Source organism: Anopheles coluzzii, chromosome 3 (genome assembly GCF_943734685.1).
Source record: "Anopheles coluzzii chromosome 3, AcolN3, whole genome shotgun sequence".
NCBI lineage: Eukaryota > Metazoa > Arthropoda > Insecta > Diptera > Culicidae > Anopheles > Anopheles coluzzii.
Window position 1 is genome coordinate 2,649,206 of NC_064671.1, and position 16,303 is coordinate 2,665,508.

General features: G+C 53.2%; 1 protein-coding gene across 2 annotated transcripts in view; it reads right to left on the bottom strand.

Annotated features, from left to right (window-relative positions):
- Window positions 1–16,303, bottom strand: part of LOC120957992 (protein dachsous) — an 88,113-nt gene that overhangs the window by 48,313 nt on the left and 23,497 nt on the right. For both annotated transcript variants that reach the window (XM_049609188.1, XM_040380492.2), the window contains exon 3: window positions 13,031–15,182. In XM_049609188.1, coding sequence (XP_049465145.1) covers window positions 13,031–14,860 — 1,830 coding nt within the window. In that variant the 5' untranslated portion in view covers window positions 14,861–15,182. The remainder of the gene's footprint in view (window positions 1–13,030; window positions 15,183–16,303) is intronic.

Below are 16,303 nucleotides of genomic sequence, written 5' to 3' on the forward strand. Positions count from 1 at the left end.
GCAAAGTCGATCCGCACCAACTGGAGTACGCCTGAAGGGGACGTCGCCATCGGTGTCGGCAAATGATCGCCCCCAGAAGAGACAGAGAAAGAGAGAGCTATGGATGGAGCGAGATAGCTATGGGAGAAAGGGAGAGAACACAGCCAAAGAGACAGTCCCGAGCGGTAAGAAAGCGCAATGGCGAAATATCATTTCGTGCGAAGAAACATTTCAGGGATGCCAGAACACGCGCAGCAAAGGACCGGCGGGATCGGGAAGCGCATTGCGTAGCCGGTGCCAACCCTGGGGCAAAACTACCGTGCAAGCCCGCAAGGAAAAATTCGCGGTATAACGAAGCGCAGAGAAGCGAGAAGGAGCGAAAATGGCACACCCGTACCGGCCGGCCGGATCGTCATCACGCGCTGCCGGTTTCGTTCCCGGCTGCTCCTTGATGAGCTGGCTGGCCCAAAACCCATCAAAAAAGGCCCTCATTGATGGGGTCGAGGTGGGCAGATGGGGAGAAAAAAATGGAAAAAAACCTTGCATACAAACACACACGCATGCATGATATCCTCGTGGGGCGAGCTGTCAGAAAAATCGTAGGGATACGCAATGAGCCAGTACACGCAGTAGGCTGCACACTCTGTTTATACTGGGATCGATATCTTTCATCTTCCTTCCCTCTCGGCACTGGGATAAACGGCAGCGGCAGCAGCAGCAGCAGCAAAACCATGGCGTATCAAAGCAGAATTTGATGATTACTTGACGATTGTCAAATTATACACATGCGGAAATCATACGCAAGATTTCGATCGCTATCGCCATCGCTTTTCTTCGCCCTTTACGTTCGTCGATCGCTACTTGCTACTGCCGGTTGGGTCTCGCTATTTCATCCCCTTCCTCCCCCCCCCCCTCCCACTTCGATCCACATCCACATAGGGTGCCAGCCGGACCGTCCGCGGGGCAACTTCTTTCCCACTTCTCACCTTTGTGATCGTGTTCGATCGTATCGGATTGAGATCGGATGGACAACCGCTGGGTTTTCTCCTCGGGTGAATTATAAACAGAGCTTTAATGAGTCATTTCGATTTCGATAGCAGAAGCCGATATGCTGCTGCTTTATTGTAATTATTTTTATTGGTTACTTTACTCTCGGTGTTTGCGCGATGCACGGTATCTCTCTTTCACGCGCGCGCGCTCGCTCCCTCGACCCGTTCGACTGTGTGCGCGTTGTGTTTTCGTTGCTTGCAGCTATTTTAATTTTTCTCCCTCGGTCTCTCTTCTCAATCCGCAAAGGGGGGGCCACAAAACACGTTACGCGACTGCGCGCAGGAAAGACGGACAGCCATCGCATTACGCAATCGATTACACCGACATAATCTCATCGCTCCCGGGCACCACCACCACCACCATATTCCGTGTTTGCGAAGTTTGTTCGGGACGATTAAAATTATCACGTACTTAAAAGGACGAACGGCTTTAATCCGCGCCGGGGGCCACTTTCCCAGCCCTGCCCAAAGGGCAGCATTGTTAGCCGAAAGGAATGTGCGGCATTCGAAGGGTAAAATGTACTGGAAGCAATGCCAAAAATGCTTCCCCCAAATGAGCAACGTCTTTGTTCTTATGTTTTTTTTTTGTTTCTGTTTTTGTCACACACCAATCTCCCGAACCCATTGGCAATGATCGACTTTTGCATGGGACACGTTTTTGAAAGAGCGCGGCTGATTTAATGGTTTGTCCTTGCCGTTTTATTAGCTTCGCTCATTGGATTGGAAGCGGTGGATTAAATTTCTTTCGTTCCCGCGATGTTAGGTCTGCATAATTATACTGCCACCGCGGCGGAGAATGGGTCTAAAATGCTTACTATTTCGCTACAAGGCTTTAAATTCTTCAAAACTCCTTCGAAGGGAAGCAAGCAGCAGTGATGTGCAAGTGAGGAAAGAGGCCGCTTCTTTTGAGCAGGACTATAATGCTCCCTGTGGAAGCAAGAGAAGACACAGTAATACTCCTCCTCCGAGCGTTTGAGGCGAGCGTGAATGTTTGGCAATGTTCTAGTGTACCGATTTCCGATTTGAATGCAACTACCGTTCGCAAATTGTTTGGGATTTCGACATTTCTGCGACGAATTCAGCAGTACAAAAATGTCCCGCAAAATGGTCATCCGACACGACAGGAAAATAAGCGTTTCTTTCCCACCCATCACCACACCCCGTTGGGCAGCCCGTTGGTTGAAATGGGATCTCGGACGCACACACAAAAAAGAGGGAACCGCACAGCCCGCCGGGGCCCGAGCACGATCGATGCAGTAAAAGTAAAACAAATACACATACGACAAAACAAAAACAAAAAAAGCTTACACCCAAGGAGGTGATCGAAAGCAGGACGACGACGGGGCCCAAAATTCCCCAAAACCCGCTGCAAGAGATCAGCGTGGCAAAAGACGGTGTTGTGGTGCGCGAATGCTTCAGGATAAACGCTCAACGAGCGGATCGTGGCGGTTTGCGGACGAGTGCCGGCCCCGTGATGGGACAGATCGGCATCGAAATCGTTCAGTCCAGTTGACATCTCGCGAATGTAGCATAATAAGCAAAATTATCAAAAGGAAATGTATGTACAACGTGGCCGAAGCGCACGGCCCCGAACGTCCCGCAAAGGTGGGAAGGCGAACACGCAGCAAAGGGAGGCGATGCTGGGCTATGCAGTGTCGTGTATGTAGCTCGCTGCAGGGCGAGGGAAAAAATGTGGCATCCAAATTCGCGAGAAACCGAGAACTGCGAATGGCGAAGAATCGAACCGGAAACAAACGGAGTCCTCCTCCTTTTCTTCGGCCGATCAACCCAACGCAGTACGGTGAATACACGAGGTAAGCACCAAACCGAGCACGGGACGAAATAAAAGCACAACAAAAAACAACGAAATAAATTTATATATATATAGGAACACAGCGCGCCGAGGCAGAATGTAAACTTTTGAAATCTATCTTCAACGTCAATCGTAAATCGAGCGCACTGGACGAGTCAGTCAAAGGCGGGAGAACCAGGAAGGCGGGAGGCAATAAAAAGCAGCCATTGCACACTGCCGAAGTAACGACCGTATTGGAAAACTGAGGCAAAACATTATAAATACTAAATAAATAAATGACGATTCGGCACAAACCAACCGGTCGACTACAAAGGGGTCCAGCCAATACAACATCCTCGGGCTTTTGAATATAAGTTTTGGAGGGGAGTTGGCGAAAGCCACGAACCGACGATTGTCAGTTGCGCGGGATTTGAAGACGATTGGAGAAGGCTGAGTGCGTTGAAATAACCGATAAGAAACGAGGTAGCACAAGGTTTGAATATGGCAGAGTTAATGTTCTTACATTCTGATTATTCTATCTCACTTTGTTGATGTAATAGCGAAACATACGCAAAGCATTAGTCATGGCTGATTTCAAGACGCTTTAAAATGGCGACACTACAAGCTTCAAGCTAAATGTGCAATAGGCCTATGCACAGTGTGGCTTTGTATGTTATTCTGTTGCAAACTCGTTAGCGACAGTCACTGGCAATGTCGCTGCAAATCCGTTGTTGGCAACGTACTATGTAAATGTCGGTTTAATCACGTCCACATCATGCATCAAAGGATGTCCGCGACAGGCGTATGCGGGCTGCCGAAAAACTTCCCTAAGTGTCTCCGTGCTGCTTTGATGGTATGATTACATTTTGTTGCATCGTCCTCATCATCATCATCATCATCTTCGTCCCGGGGCTACATAAAGCGGCTTCTGAGACGGGGAAATTCATCATTGTGCGGTTTTGGAACCGGGAGATTGCAGCCTGTTGATACGTATGGAAATTTCGGCCATCCTGACGAAATGCAATTTCAATTGAAGAAGCTGCAGGCAAGCCCAAATCCGCTTGCGCATGCAAATGCTGCCCTGTCTCCGTTCGAATGCTCCTCTATTACCCCGGCACGGTTTGATACTGCTGCTGCTGCTTCTGGCTCTAGCAAAAACAAAAGCAAAACAAATCAAAGTAGAACAGAGCACTGTGAGGGCCGCAGAAATGGGGAGCAAAATGGCAAATCAACAGATATGCAGACGAGACAAACGGTTTGCGCGTAATTCGTTCCGATTTCGAGGCCGAAGTCGCATTTGGACTGACAAAAAAAAAAAAACAAACGAAAGGACCCTTTTCGGTTGGATCCTTCCTTTTAGCCTTTTTGGAGTCAGATCGGTCCGATTGTTTGCCAATTGATTGGCCCAAAGGGGCGGGAAAAAGTAAAGTCTTGGAAGAACGATTCAAACACCCGGTTGAATTCTTCTGGTGCAGGAAAATACCAATCAATTTCGAAAAACCGTGAACAGCAGCGAAGTGCGGGTTCGCTACTTACGTCTGCTTTGCGCTCGATTTCCGTTGACAGGCCCAAATATGCTCGGGTACGAAGGGAGCGAGAAGAAAAAGGAGAGAACGTGCGATCTGCAGACAGTGGCGACGGATGGATGAAACCTTCGCCGCATACGATCTTCCCATGGATGTATTCAAATTTTAGGCCCTGCCCCCCTGTGATAGGTTTCGCTGCCAAAAGTAAATAAATTATCGTCACCGTCACCGCGGCCAAGTGCAGCAGCGGCTGAAGGCTCGAGCGTCGTCATATCACCGCGCCACCGATTCCCAAACCCCGCTCCCCCCGGGAAGGTGGTTGCGCGAAGGTCCTTTGGTGAAAAATACGCCCGATACGCGACCCGAAGCGGCCGCGGAACACGGGGAACACTGACGCTGCGGTCTTTTGAATGGAGTTCTTGAATCGTACCGCCCCGCAAGCGTTTTCGGGATTGCATTGTCCGCCAGCTTGACGAGCGTGTGATTTGATCGGTTTGCGGAGCGAGCAACCCGGACCCAGGGTCTCAGGGGGCCCATTATCTACCACGTCTAATCTCTCCACTGGCAGGCTGTGTACACGGAGGCGGCCGAAAACACTGGCACCATTGAGCGAGGAGGGGGAGAAGAAAAAGACAACAAACACAAAAAATCTGGTGGCTGTTCTTTTGTCAGTCCCGACAAATCCCATTCTTCTGCGCTCGTCCCGGGCCCGTCGTGTGTGTGCGCGCGCGCGCGCGCATTTTCGTGAATTCATTTTCGAATTGCAATTTACGTTTAATTGGACTCCTGGGCTCACGGATGCTGCGGTTTGCTTTCTCTCACTCTCTTTCTATCTCTCTCTCTCTCTTACGCGATGCTCGCAACCAGCCAAACGGCTCTTTGTTCCAGGAAACTCGATCGCAGGCTAACGAACGAAGGCTCTTGCCAACGAAACGGAGGATCCGTGTGATTTCGTACCTGCCCAAAACCTTTTGCTTTTCTTTTTCGAAGGCAAATTTTCCCTGGGAAATTGCGAGCTTTCTGGTAAACGGTCGATGGTAAAAATACGATAATGAACAACACGGAGCCGGCTCGAGGACAACCAGGACGTGCCTGCCTTTCAGTGCCGCCGCCCGCTGTCGGTATCGCTGTGTTGCCGCTTTGCATGTCAAAGTCACTCAACAGACGAGTCATATAAAAGCGACGAGCTGCGGCGGTTAGTTGGTATGCAGATGCCAAAAATAAGAGCGAACGCTAACAATGTGTCCCTTTTGCGGGAATCCTTTCGAAATGTCACTGGATTCATTTAGTGTGCCTGCCTCGAAAACGCTTCCACAGACTGCAACCATTATGCAGGCCTGCGGGCTTTCACAATGCAAACAAGATGTACAAGAATAGCTGATCTCATGTTCACAACAAAGTTTGGTGGAATAATTCACGCTCATGTCGGGGCCGTCGAGCGTGGCCTCAAAGGCAGTGCCAATTGATATGCATCCGTACTCGAGATCAATGCAATTCAATAGGAGTTTATCGAACCTTTCCCCCCCAGCCTCCCCAGCCATGGCACCGCTCGGACACGTATCGATTTCCTTGTTTGACCATCGACTATCCGACGTAAATCCACAACAGAGGTCAGCCGCGAGTGATTAACAGCGAGAGAGTCCCAGAGTCTGCCGAAGGTCTTCCCCTATACACGCCCGACAGGGGCTTCGTGTTGGGTGACCACAAATTGTTGGCCCGATCGATCGATCGATCGATCGACCGTCAACAGGCATCAAATCCCGAAGATGATGGATAAATGATTATACATTTATCTCTCGGCTACATTAACTGATGCTGGGCGCGCTCGTTCCAGGCGGGCTTAGAGGCTTGCGCTTCCCGATCATTCCATGCACCGGGGGTTCGGGTCGGCTCTAGGCACGGTCGGTCGATGCAACGCGCTGCATCCCCGCTGACAATTTCAATGTCATCTTCAAAACCGGACCGGAACCGGTGCCGGAGAATAGCTCCGCGCTTGTTCACCTTACACCACCGCGGTTCCTCGGTGGAGAGGGTGCCCCTTCCGTGATCGAACGATCGTCGGCATGTCAACTATTTTATCAACAGCGTCCACAGCCCAACAGATTGACACCGTTGTCGCCTTCATCGATCACCGAGAGGCAAGAGATCGTGCTTGAATTCGCGCGGTCATTCGAGCACAGACAGCGGACCCCGGGGCTGTTGTGTCACTTAAAATATCACATTTGTAGGTCCGATATCGACCCGATACACCCAGCCACGGCTAAAGTTTCGATGCATCGACTGAGGTCGTCTGAGTCATGGAAGTTTTTTTCCTCTCTCTATCTCTGTGTCTCTCTTGTTGCGCTATTCTGAGATCTGAGCAGAATCTACATCCTCGTTTTTGCTCTACTATCTCGAGCCTCAAAAGACAGTTCTCTATTCTCTGCTTTTACCCCTCGATCCGATCACTTTCCTGACCTGGCTCGGCGGACTGTGGTACTGTGGAGGTCTGGATGTTCATGGATACGGCCTCAGAGCGCCTATCACTCGATTGTAATCAGGTCCACGCTTGGACGGTTAGGCGAGCAAACTGGGCGAACAACCTCTTGCACCACCACCGCTCCGGGATCAATCGTGCATGCCCCGCCCGACCCCCAAGAGCAGCCGGGCAGCGTGCGGTGTAAGCGAGGACCCGAGGGTTACGCTCAATTAAAATCCCACCCAGCCCAATGGTCGTCGTCGTCGTCATCATCTTAGGTTGTCGTCAGCATCATCGTCCACGTCTGCCCGCTCTGCCTCATGCCGACTCGAGTCGCGCTGTTGTGTGCGCAAGCTTGTTCTCCTGCTTGTCTTCTTCTTCTTTTTTTGGTTTGCCCAGTGCCCCCCTGCCGGGCAGCGACGGAGCGCGACGGAGCGACCGAGTGCGACAGTGCGAAAGAGCGAAGATCAAAATCGGATCGCCTTAAGACTGCGCCGGCCGCTCCGGTTCGCCCATGGGAACGACAACAATGTCGTTGAAATGTACCGATACCAAAATATGTCATCGAGAGCTGTCATTCAGACGCAAATCGGGAAACGGCACAACATGGGCCACGTTGCGTGGAATAATAAATGAAATCGCTATCGCTTCGGTGCGTCTCCGTGCGTTTCGACTGTGCGCTCCAGATCACTTCATAATTCGTCCTGCTCTACGATCATCGGCCGTCGCCGTCTTGCCATATTGGGAGCGCGCGATAGGCTCTGGTGCGTATTGACGGTGAACTTGTTTCGTCGTTTTATTCCCGTCCACGATCAAAGATATCAATACTGTTTTACGATACTTCAAGTATAATTGAATCATAATCAGTAAATATGCTACGCGGAGGTTAAAACGGAAATTGAAAATTTTGCTGTACACTCTTCACACAAAGCCTGCCAAGCGGAAGAAATAATCCAAGCGTTGTAAAAGCAAATGAGACGACTATTTAACCCATTCTGCTCTTGCCAGATCTAGAGTTGGGTTCATTTCCGGCACAGAACTGTTTGGAATTGATCTGTGCCGAGGTTAACCGTCAGACGCGGCAAAGCATCACCCACCAGGGAGCGAGTCGTAGTCATCAGGTACATTCCAGCCACTCAAACGAGGGCAAAGGGCTGGACAAGGGCTGGGATAGATGAGGCGAAGTTGTGCCTCGTACAAAACAAGACATAGAATATGTCTTCGTTCTGAGCCGTACAACGCCGCCCTACGAGGATGCATCTTGGAGGCCTAGTTAGAAGCAAGCTTCCCTCCCTCGCCGGGTCTGGGCAGTAGGGCAGAGAAGGGGGAGGGGAATTACATCGCGCAATGTGCCGCCGCTATGTGAAGTGAACGCACCACAAACGCAGCAGCAGCAGCTACAAGGTACAGGCCGTTCGTTCTGCTGGGTTTGCTGGAGATTCGGAGTTCGGAATAGGGCACACGGAGGGCACGGAACACGAACATCCAAACACGACACGAATGCGGACGATGGTGATCGATGGCCTGGATCCGTTGAACCGGGGGCGTCTACACATTCGCCCATATCGTAACCTCGAACGATGATGTCTTTCGCTCGTCTCGTTTGCAAGCGACAAACCGTCCGCGCTATTAGAGCGGCCCCACGTGGGCTACAAAGTAGTGTGCCGAGCAGGGAGCAGAATGTTTTCCCCCCTCCTCCCCCCCTCGACGAGAGGGCTCGTTAACAAGGCCAACAAATAGAATTGTATGCTGTGTAGGTGTTATGTGTTATTTTTTTCATTCCCTTCATTGCTGGAACTGCGCGACGATGTCTATTGCAAAGTTGCATTGTCATTAGAAACGAGTGCACCGCTCACTTGATCGTTCCCATGCATTTTCGTCTCTATCTCGCTCTGTCTCTCTTTGCAGGTCGCACAACCAAAAAAAAAGGAGCATCAACTGGCGTTCTTGTTGCTCTTCTGCTCTTCTTGTCGCACATTCTAGGGACTAAATTGCTGTGAGGTCCTCCTGGGCTGCGTTCCGTTTTCACGCCTGCATCGAGACGTGGTCAGCGGATCAGTATGTGTGTGTGCGTGTGTGTGTGTGCTTTGGCTGGTGATTGGTGGCCAATTTTCACCTTTCAAATCGAGGCAACGAATAAGGTATGATAATCGCAACCGGCCACACCGCTGAGCGAACCAAACAAAAGCGAAAAACGGTGGGACCGAACTGGACGACGCATAGCAGGAGCTCCCGCTCCTCGCCGCTCGGGCTGCCGCCTGTTCCTTTCTCTCGAATGGCAGTAGCCTCCCGGAAATATAAAAGTGTCCTGCACGTACGGCTCCATCACCAACGTGGGCCCCCGCAGCTCCCCGCATTCGCCCCGTCTCCGCTCCGGAAATCTTTCGTCACCGCGATCCAGTTTGCCGCGTTGACGAAAAGGAAAAGTCAAGCATCATTAGCCCGAACAGTTTTACTGCCAATCATCGGGAGCCCCGAAGCGTATGTATTTTCCATATATATTTTTTTGCTCTGTTTGTTTGTGTGGTTTCATTTGGTTCCTGCGTTTGCTGCATTGCACACACAAATAACAAAAAAGCAAACAAAAAAAAACCCTGCGCTCAGCATTCCCAGCTTCCCGTCCTCCCGAGCGGTGCTGCTCTGCTCTTAATACCCGCCCGAATCCTATGGGACAACCTTTTCGAGGTTTGTCGAAAACAAACGAACGATCCGCTACGTCCACTCCACCCGGCCACTGTACCACGCCCCACCAAAAGCCCATCCCGACAGGACGAAAAGTGGCATCAATCGCCAACGAGACGGGCCACGAGACGCGATGAAACGAAACGAAATAAACGAGAAATCAGAATCAAAAGAGCGCAAGAACAAAACAAACGCAAAAACTGCACGGGCACAGAACGAGAACACACAGGACTAAATAAATCGGTCCTCCGATCTGCCGAAACGGACTACCTGATCCCGTGGGCTCTCTCTCCCGTGTGCCGTGGTTCCACGTTCCGTTCCCTTCGCGGGGGGCGACCGGAGCGTCATTTCGTCATTGCACTCCCTCGGCCGGACGCCCCCTGGTTGCGAGCGCTTCCCAACAACCGCCGAGCGGAGTTTTTGGTGACATTTGGCGCGCTCGCTAGCAGCAGGAAGAGCAAGAACAAGTTAGCCGTTGGCTGGTGGTGGTGGGTGGTGGTGGTGGTCGGCGGTCGCAAGGTGTGACCGAAGCAGCGAGGGTATGCGACCGCGTGATGGCATGTGCAGGAGCAAAAATTTCACATCGCATCCCACCGCCGCCGCCGCCACCGCCGTCTGAAGGCTCTCCCACCGGTGGATTCTTCGCATGTGGCAGATTAACTGTCACTGGGTGTTTCCCGAGCTTGACGTTTGTGCTCGTGGTAATTGGGCTTTTGGTCCACTGCTGGGCGGTTTCGACAGGCGAAACAAGAACAAGTGCTTCGTTTGCAACTCGTACATCATAGAAATTTCGAATGGTTTAGGTCATTTTTTTGAAGAAAACTATGTCATCCACAACAGCCTAAGAACCTAAAATGCGGTTTCGTTTGTCTATTTAACGTTCCCCCTTTTTATGAACGTCTCACCCCGTAGTAAAAGCAATAGAAAGAGAGTGAGTGAGCTGAACTGTGCCGATCTATCAGTAGTAGCCTTCAGCGCTCAGCAGCCTCAACCGCCACTGCCGGGTCTAGCACCCCGACGGCAAAGAAAGGTTTCATCCCCGCTGGAGCATTGCGTTGCCCTTTTCGCTTTCCGAGCGGTCGGGTCGGGTCTTTTGCTGCAGCGTGTGTGTGTGTGTGTGTACACAACACAAAACGGAACGAAGCGGTGGCAAGGGAATAAAACGAAAAAATGTGAATAACAATTCAAAAGCCCGCAGAAGAATGAAGGCAAAAAACACGCATCTCGTTGAAGGCGGGCAAGGTGCTCGCAGGACGATCTGCTTCGCTCTTTCTCTGTGTGTGTGTGTGTGTGTATCGGGAGCAATAGGATGGGGCGGCATGGTATGTACAGGAGGGTGTGAAGGGTGAGCAAACGCGAACACGAGCGCGAAAACGGGACGGAGCGAGCCCAAAGTTTGTTTGCGAGAGAAAAGGAAAACAAACAGCAGCCAACACAGCTCGGACCTCGGAGGGTGTTGCGGGGGAAAGGGGTAGAGCGAAACCGCTGAAAGAAATAACGTACTACACGTTTGCTTGGGGTTTTGTTATAAAAGGTAATTTTTCCTGTATCGCAGGAGGGAAGAGAGAGAGAGAGAGAGAGGGGCAGAAGGGTTCCGGAATCCTCCGGTATGTGAGGTGGCACATCGCAGCACATCGCGGGATAGATGGCCTCTTCGTGCCTGCGTGACGCGCGTCCGTCCCGGCCGCCGCAATGCCACATGCCAACGCGAGCGCGATCACGATAGACAGACAGAGTCAGCGCTACACACGGCGAACCAAAGCACCACCAATACACACGCACACACTCGCACAGGGGCAGGTAGACACAACACAAACACCCACCGAGGAGAGAAAGAGAGAGAGAGTGAGCCCATTCGAGGGCTGGTTTGGGACGCGGTGGCTGTGAGGTCAATCCTTTCCTCGCTTGATGGTGGTTGTAATCGACCGCTCACAGCATGGCAAAGGGTTTGGCAGCGATCGAGCATGGTGGGGAGGTGTGGAGCAAAGGGAAAGGAAAGATGAGTACGGACAGAGAGAGAAGGCGAAGGGGAAAGGGATGAGAGGAAGGGACGATGCCAATCTCGCCGGTGGCCACGAGAGTAGAATTTTTCCTGGTGCCGAACCGTGTAAGCCAAGTGTGAAGGGAATGTTTCCGAGAGCGAACTGCGCGAACGAATAACTGCGCTTTTGGTGGGATGCAAAGAAACGAGTTTCTCTCTTGCCTCGCGATCGCTTGGCTGGCCAGAAGACCCTCTCGCCCGGGGCCCGCCTTTCCGTCCCCGTTTTGCGCAACGACCACAACAGCCTGCTCGAGTTCGAGAGTGTTGCGGTTGCGATGGTGGTGGTTGTGAGCATGATCAGTAGCTTCGATGTGTACGTGTGCATCCCCATCTAAGGGGTTATGTTAAAGGGGTTGTTTGGGGAGGAAAAAGAAACCGAAAGAAAACCCCTCACACACACACACACACACACTTCCTTCACAAACACATCGAAACGGGGTCCGAGAAGATCGCTTTCTCTCCTGCTTTTCAGCTGCTCTCGTTCGCTCGTTCGCAGCATTAGCCGCATTTACGCCGCGGCTCCCGTCGCCCCGTCCCTCGCCGCAAGCTCAATCACACACTGTCTGCAAGCTCAGGCTTCGATCGCGATACGAGAGCGCGAGAGAGAGGTAGCCAACCAAACGATCCCGCGCGGGTCCTACTTTGGTCTTTTCTTGGGAGCGTTACTCTTCAAACTGCTTCGGGAGGAGGGCAAAAAGTGCGATCTAGCGGTTGCTAGAAGATCGGAATTTCAATGTTCCCAGTGGGCTGGTCAGGAGACTGGCTGGGTAAAAAACCCCCTGATACAGCTCCCCGAATCAATCGATTACCAGCGCATTTCATGGACAACATTGCACTCAAACGCACTACCTTTTGGAGCAAATTTAAATTCCAACAACACTCTTAGCCCCGCCGCGGCGCTTGCCGCAGAAGATTGAGATGATCATGTTAATTTTATCGCACGATTGTGCGCAATGAGCCATCAAATTTGCACGATAAGAACCAATTCATCACCATCGATCGACCGATCGGTCGATCGACGCACCGAACGAAACGGAGGTCGAAATGTTGCCCTGCAGCAAAGCGACAGCGTCCAGGGCTTGGCGTTTGATGGACGGAATGGGGGGGGGGAAGAAAAAGGACGCAAAGACGACGACGGTTACTACGCCGTTCGGTTGGGGCCCGGGAGGGAAATACGGAGCAGACGTGTAATCGAGCAGAAACCTACAGCCTACGGGGGCAGCATGGGCAGCAACGGGCTCGATACAACAACCAGTAGCTCCGGTCCTGCCGTCGGGCACCATCAGCCAGCCAGTTATTATCATCCTGTTGCTGGCGTGTGTGTGTGTGTGTGTGTGTGTTTGTGTACGCATGCTTGGGAGTGCGCAATCAAAGCAAACACACCGAGAGCTACATACGCGGGAAGCGAAATGAGAACTTTCCGACGCTGAAATTGCTTTGCATGTCATACAGCTAGTGAGGAACGGTCTGTGGCGACTGTGGCGTGGTTCTGGCTTCACTTACCTTGAGTATACAGCGTCCCTTGGATTCGTTTTCGGCCACGGACACGTTGTAGAAGCTCTGGTCGAAGATCGGCTCGTTGTCGTTGACGTCGTGGATGGTGACGAGCACGGTGCCGGTGGAGGAGAGCGGCGGCCGCCCGTTGTCCTGGGCCATCACGATCAGCTGCGGCACCGGGTCGGTTTCGCAGTCGATGTGAGCCCGCGTCGTGATCAGCCCCGAGTGGCTGTCGATCTGGAACCAGTGCGAGTGCGTGTCCGGCGTGTCGAGCAGCGAGTAGACAATGGCCGAATTGTTGCCCTCGTCGCGATCGACAGCCGTCACCTGGATGACGGAAGTGCCCGGGTCGGCCACCTCCATCACGTTCGCGTGGTACACGTCCTTCTCGAACTCGGGCGCATTGTCGTTGATGTCGGTGACGGTGAGGAAGATGTCCTTGGCGGCGTGCAGCGGCGGGTTGCCGGTGTCGGTCGCGATGACGCTGAGCGTGTAGTTGGGCTTGATTTCGCGATCGAGCGGCAGCGACACGATCACCAGGTAGATGATGTTGTCGCGCGTCGTCAGCCCGAAGTGGCCCTCGCCGCCGGACAGTGTCACGTTGACGTTCGCGTACTCGGTGCGCGAGTCGGGATCGTTGACGGAGATGCGGGCGACGAACTCGCCCGGCTGCGCCGACTCCGATATCTTCGGCGTGGCGTCATCGCTCAGAAAGATGACGTTGATGATGGGCTGGTTGTCGTTCACGTCCGTCACGCGTATCGACACGAACGCGGTCGTCTCGAGCGGCTGCATGCCCCGATCCTTGGCCACCACGACCAGCTCGTGCAGCTCGCGCGTCTCGAAGTCGAGCGGCTTGTTCACCGAGATCAGCCCGGTCGCCGGATCGATGCGGAACATCTGCTCCTTGTCGCTCTGCCGCCGGTTGATCGCGTACTCCACCTGGCCGTTCTCGCCCGCGTCCTGGTCGGTGGCGTACACCTGCAGCACCGTCGTGCCGAGCGTCGCGTTCTCCGGCACCGTCGCGAAGTACCGGCTCTGGTTGAAGATCGGCTGATTGTCGTTCACGTCCTGGATGGTGATGTTGACCGTCATCTGGCCGCGCAGCGGCGGGCTGCCACCGTCCAGCGCCTCCACCACCAGGCTGTAGGCCGGTGTCGTTTCCCGGTCGAGAAAGCCGTTGATCTGCAGGTCCAAGTACAGCACGCCGTCCCGCTCCCGGTGCGAGGACAGCCGGAACGCGTTGTTCACGTTGCCGGACACGATGCTGTACCGCTGCGTGTTGTAGCGGCCCAGGTCCGCGTCCCGGGCCGGATTGAGCGTGCGCTTCACGTCGCGCGGCGTGTTCTCCGGGAACTCGATGCTCATGATCGGCGTCGGGAAGGTGGGCGCATTGTCGTTCTCGTCCAGCACGCGCACCACCACGCGCACGTTCTCGCCGCTCAGCGGTATCGCGACCAGCGAGTAGGACGAGCGGTTTTCCCGATCCAGCGCCACCTTGGTGCGGATTTCGCCCGTCGTATGGTCGATGGCGAGATCGGTATCGACCGCACTGCCCGGCACCGGCACGATCAGGTACGGCGGCCCACTATCGCCGTTCTCGTCGTGCACAAACTCGCCGATGAACCCGATCTGATGCCCGATCGGTACGCCCTCCGACACCTCCAGCTCGCGCACATGCTCGGCCGCGGCCAGCCGTATGAAGCCGCCCGGCCCGCCTCCTCCACCACTGTCCCCGCTGAAGGCACATATCATCAGTAATAGCCACAGCAGTGACATCTTTCTGTGCCGATTACTGCAGCTACTGTAGCCGTGCCTACTTTTGCACTCTGCCATCGCTGGGCTGTATGTGAATGTGTGTTTGTGTTTTTTGTGTTTTAAGTGTGTGTGTGTGTGTACACTGCACTGCTGTGGATTGTTTCGTTTTGCGGCCAAAGGGTGCCGCGGGTTACCGCAACTCCGCAGCCCTACTGTTCCTGCGGAGTCCTGCTGCAGGTGCAGCTCCTTCTGCACCCGTCACCTGTCGGTAGTCTTGGGAGGTGTGAGATTTCGCGGGGACAATCATCACCGCAGTTCGTGCTGCACACGGTCACTACAGTACACTGCACTTCCACCACCGCGACAGTCCATTGTTCGGGTGGGCCACTCCGGTCCGAATCTGTGGAAAAAGGAAAAATGACGAAAAATTAGACAAGAGTTGTAGGGCAAACGAACGCAAGACACAGGGCAAGTCACGCAAGGTCGGCGATGAAATTGTTCCACACAAATATTGCAATCAATCAACAGTGCTCATAGTGCAAGGAAGAAAGCACAAAAACAAGCTGGATGGAGACTCCTCATAGATCACACCGTGCGTTGTAAATTAATATACTATCCCCATCAAAAAAGGCTCCCCTCCCCTCCTCCCACGAGACTTGAAAAAATTGAAGCAGAAAATTTGCTCCACGCTTAGTTCCCATCGGTCCACCGCAAGCTGGCCACTGCTGCGATGAATAAATTTCGTCTCATTATAGCGAAACGGGGGAACATTGTAAAGCTGCGCGATTGCTCTGCGGACCGATCACGATCACGTCCCATAACAAGATGCGCGGCGCGCGCACCCAGTCCGTGCGGAGGGAGCACGAGAGGGTCGCGAGAGGGTCAAACTGGACACGCGCAAATGGCAGGAGCGCGGGGGTTAGCTCACTCAGCCATCACCCGAACCCGGACCGTAAAACACAGCCGCAATGTTTTGTTAGCTGCTCGTGATAGAGCAGAATGGGGCAGACGATAGGGAACGATAAAAATGGGAAAGCAATAACGGGGAAGCGATGAAGCAGAACGCTGCAAGAAGAATGGGTCCATCTTCTGGGTTCGCGAAATGCCAAATGCGAGAAACGGTGGGGAGTTCTCGGCTCGCGCTTCGGACACACACCACCCGTCCACGCCACACGGCGCGCCGAGCGACGCGAAAAGATATGGGCAGCTATTCGAAATCATTTTGCACCACATTACTAACTCTATTCCCCCTGCGGGGGCCGCTAATCGTGAGATCGTTTCCACGGCGTCGACCCGAGCAAAGACCTACTACTACTAGCACCACCCCCTTCATCACCATCTCCATTCCCAGTGTTCCGTTCTTGGCTTGGGCAGGAACTTCTTTCCCTCGTCGTGAGATGACTTTCGCTTCATTTGCATCGTGTTTGGTCGAACTCGGCAGGGGCGTACAATTAGCGCTCTGGATTCACCCAGCGTCGGTCGTCGCGGGTCGTCAATACAGCAGCGGAAACTGATAGACTA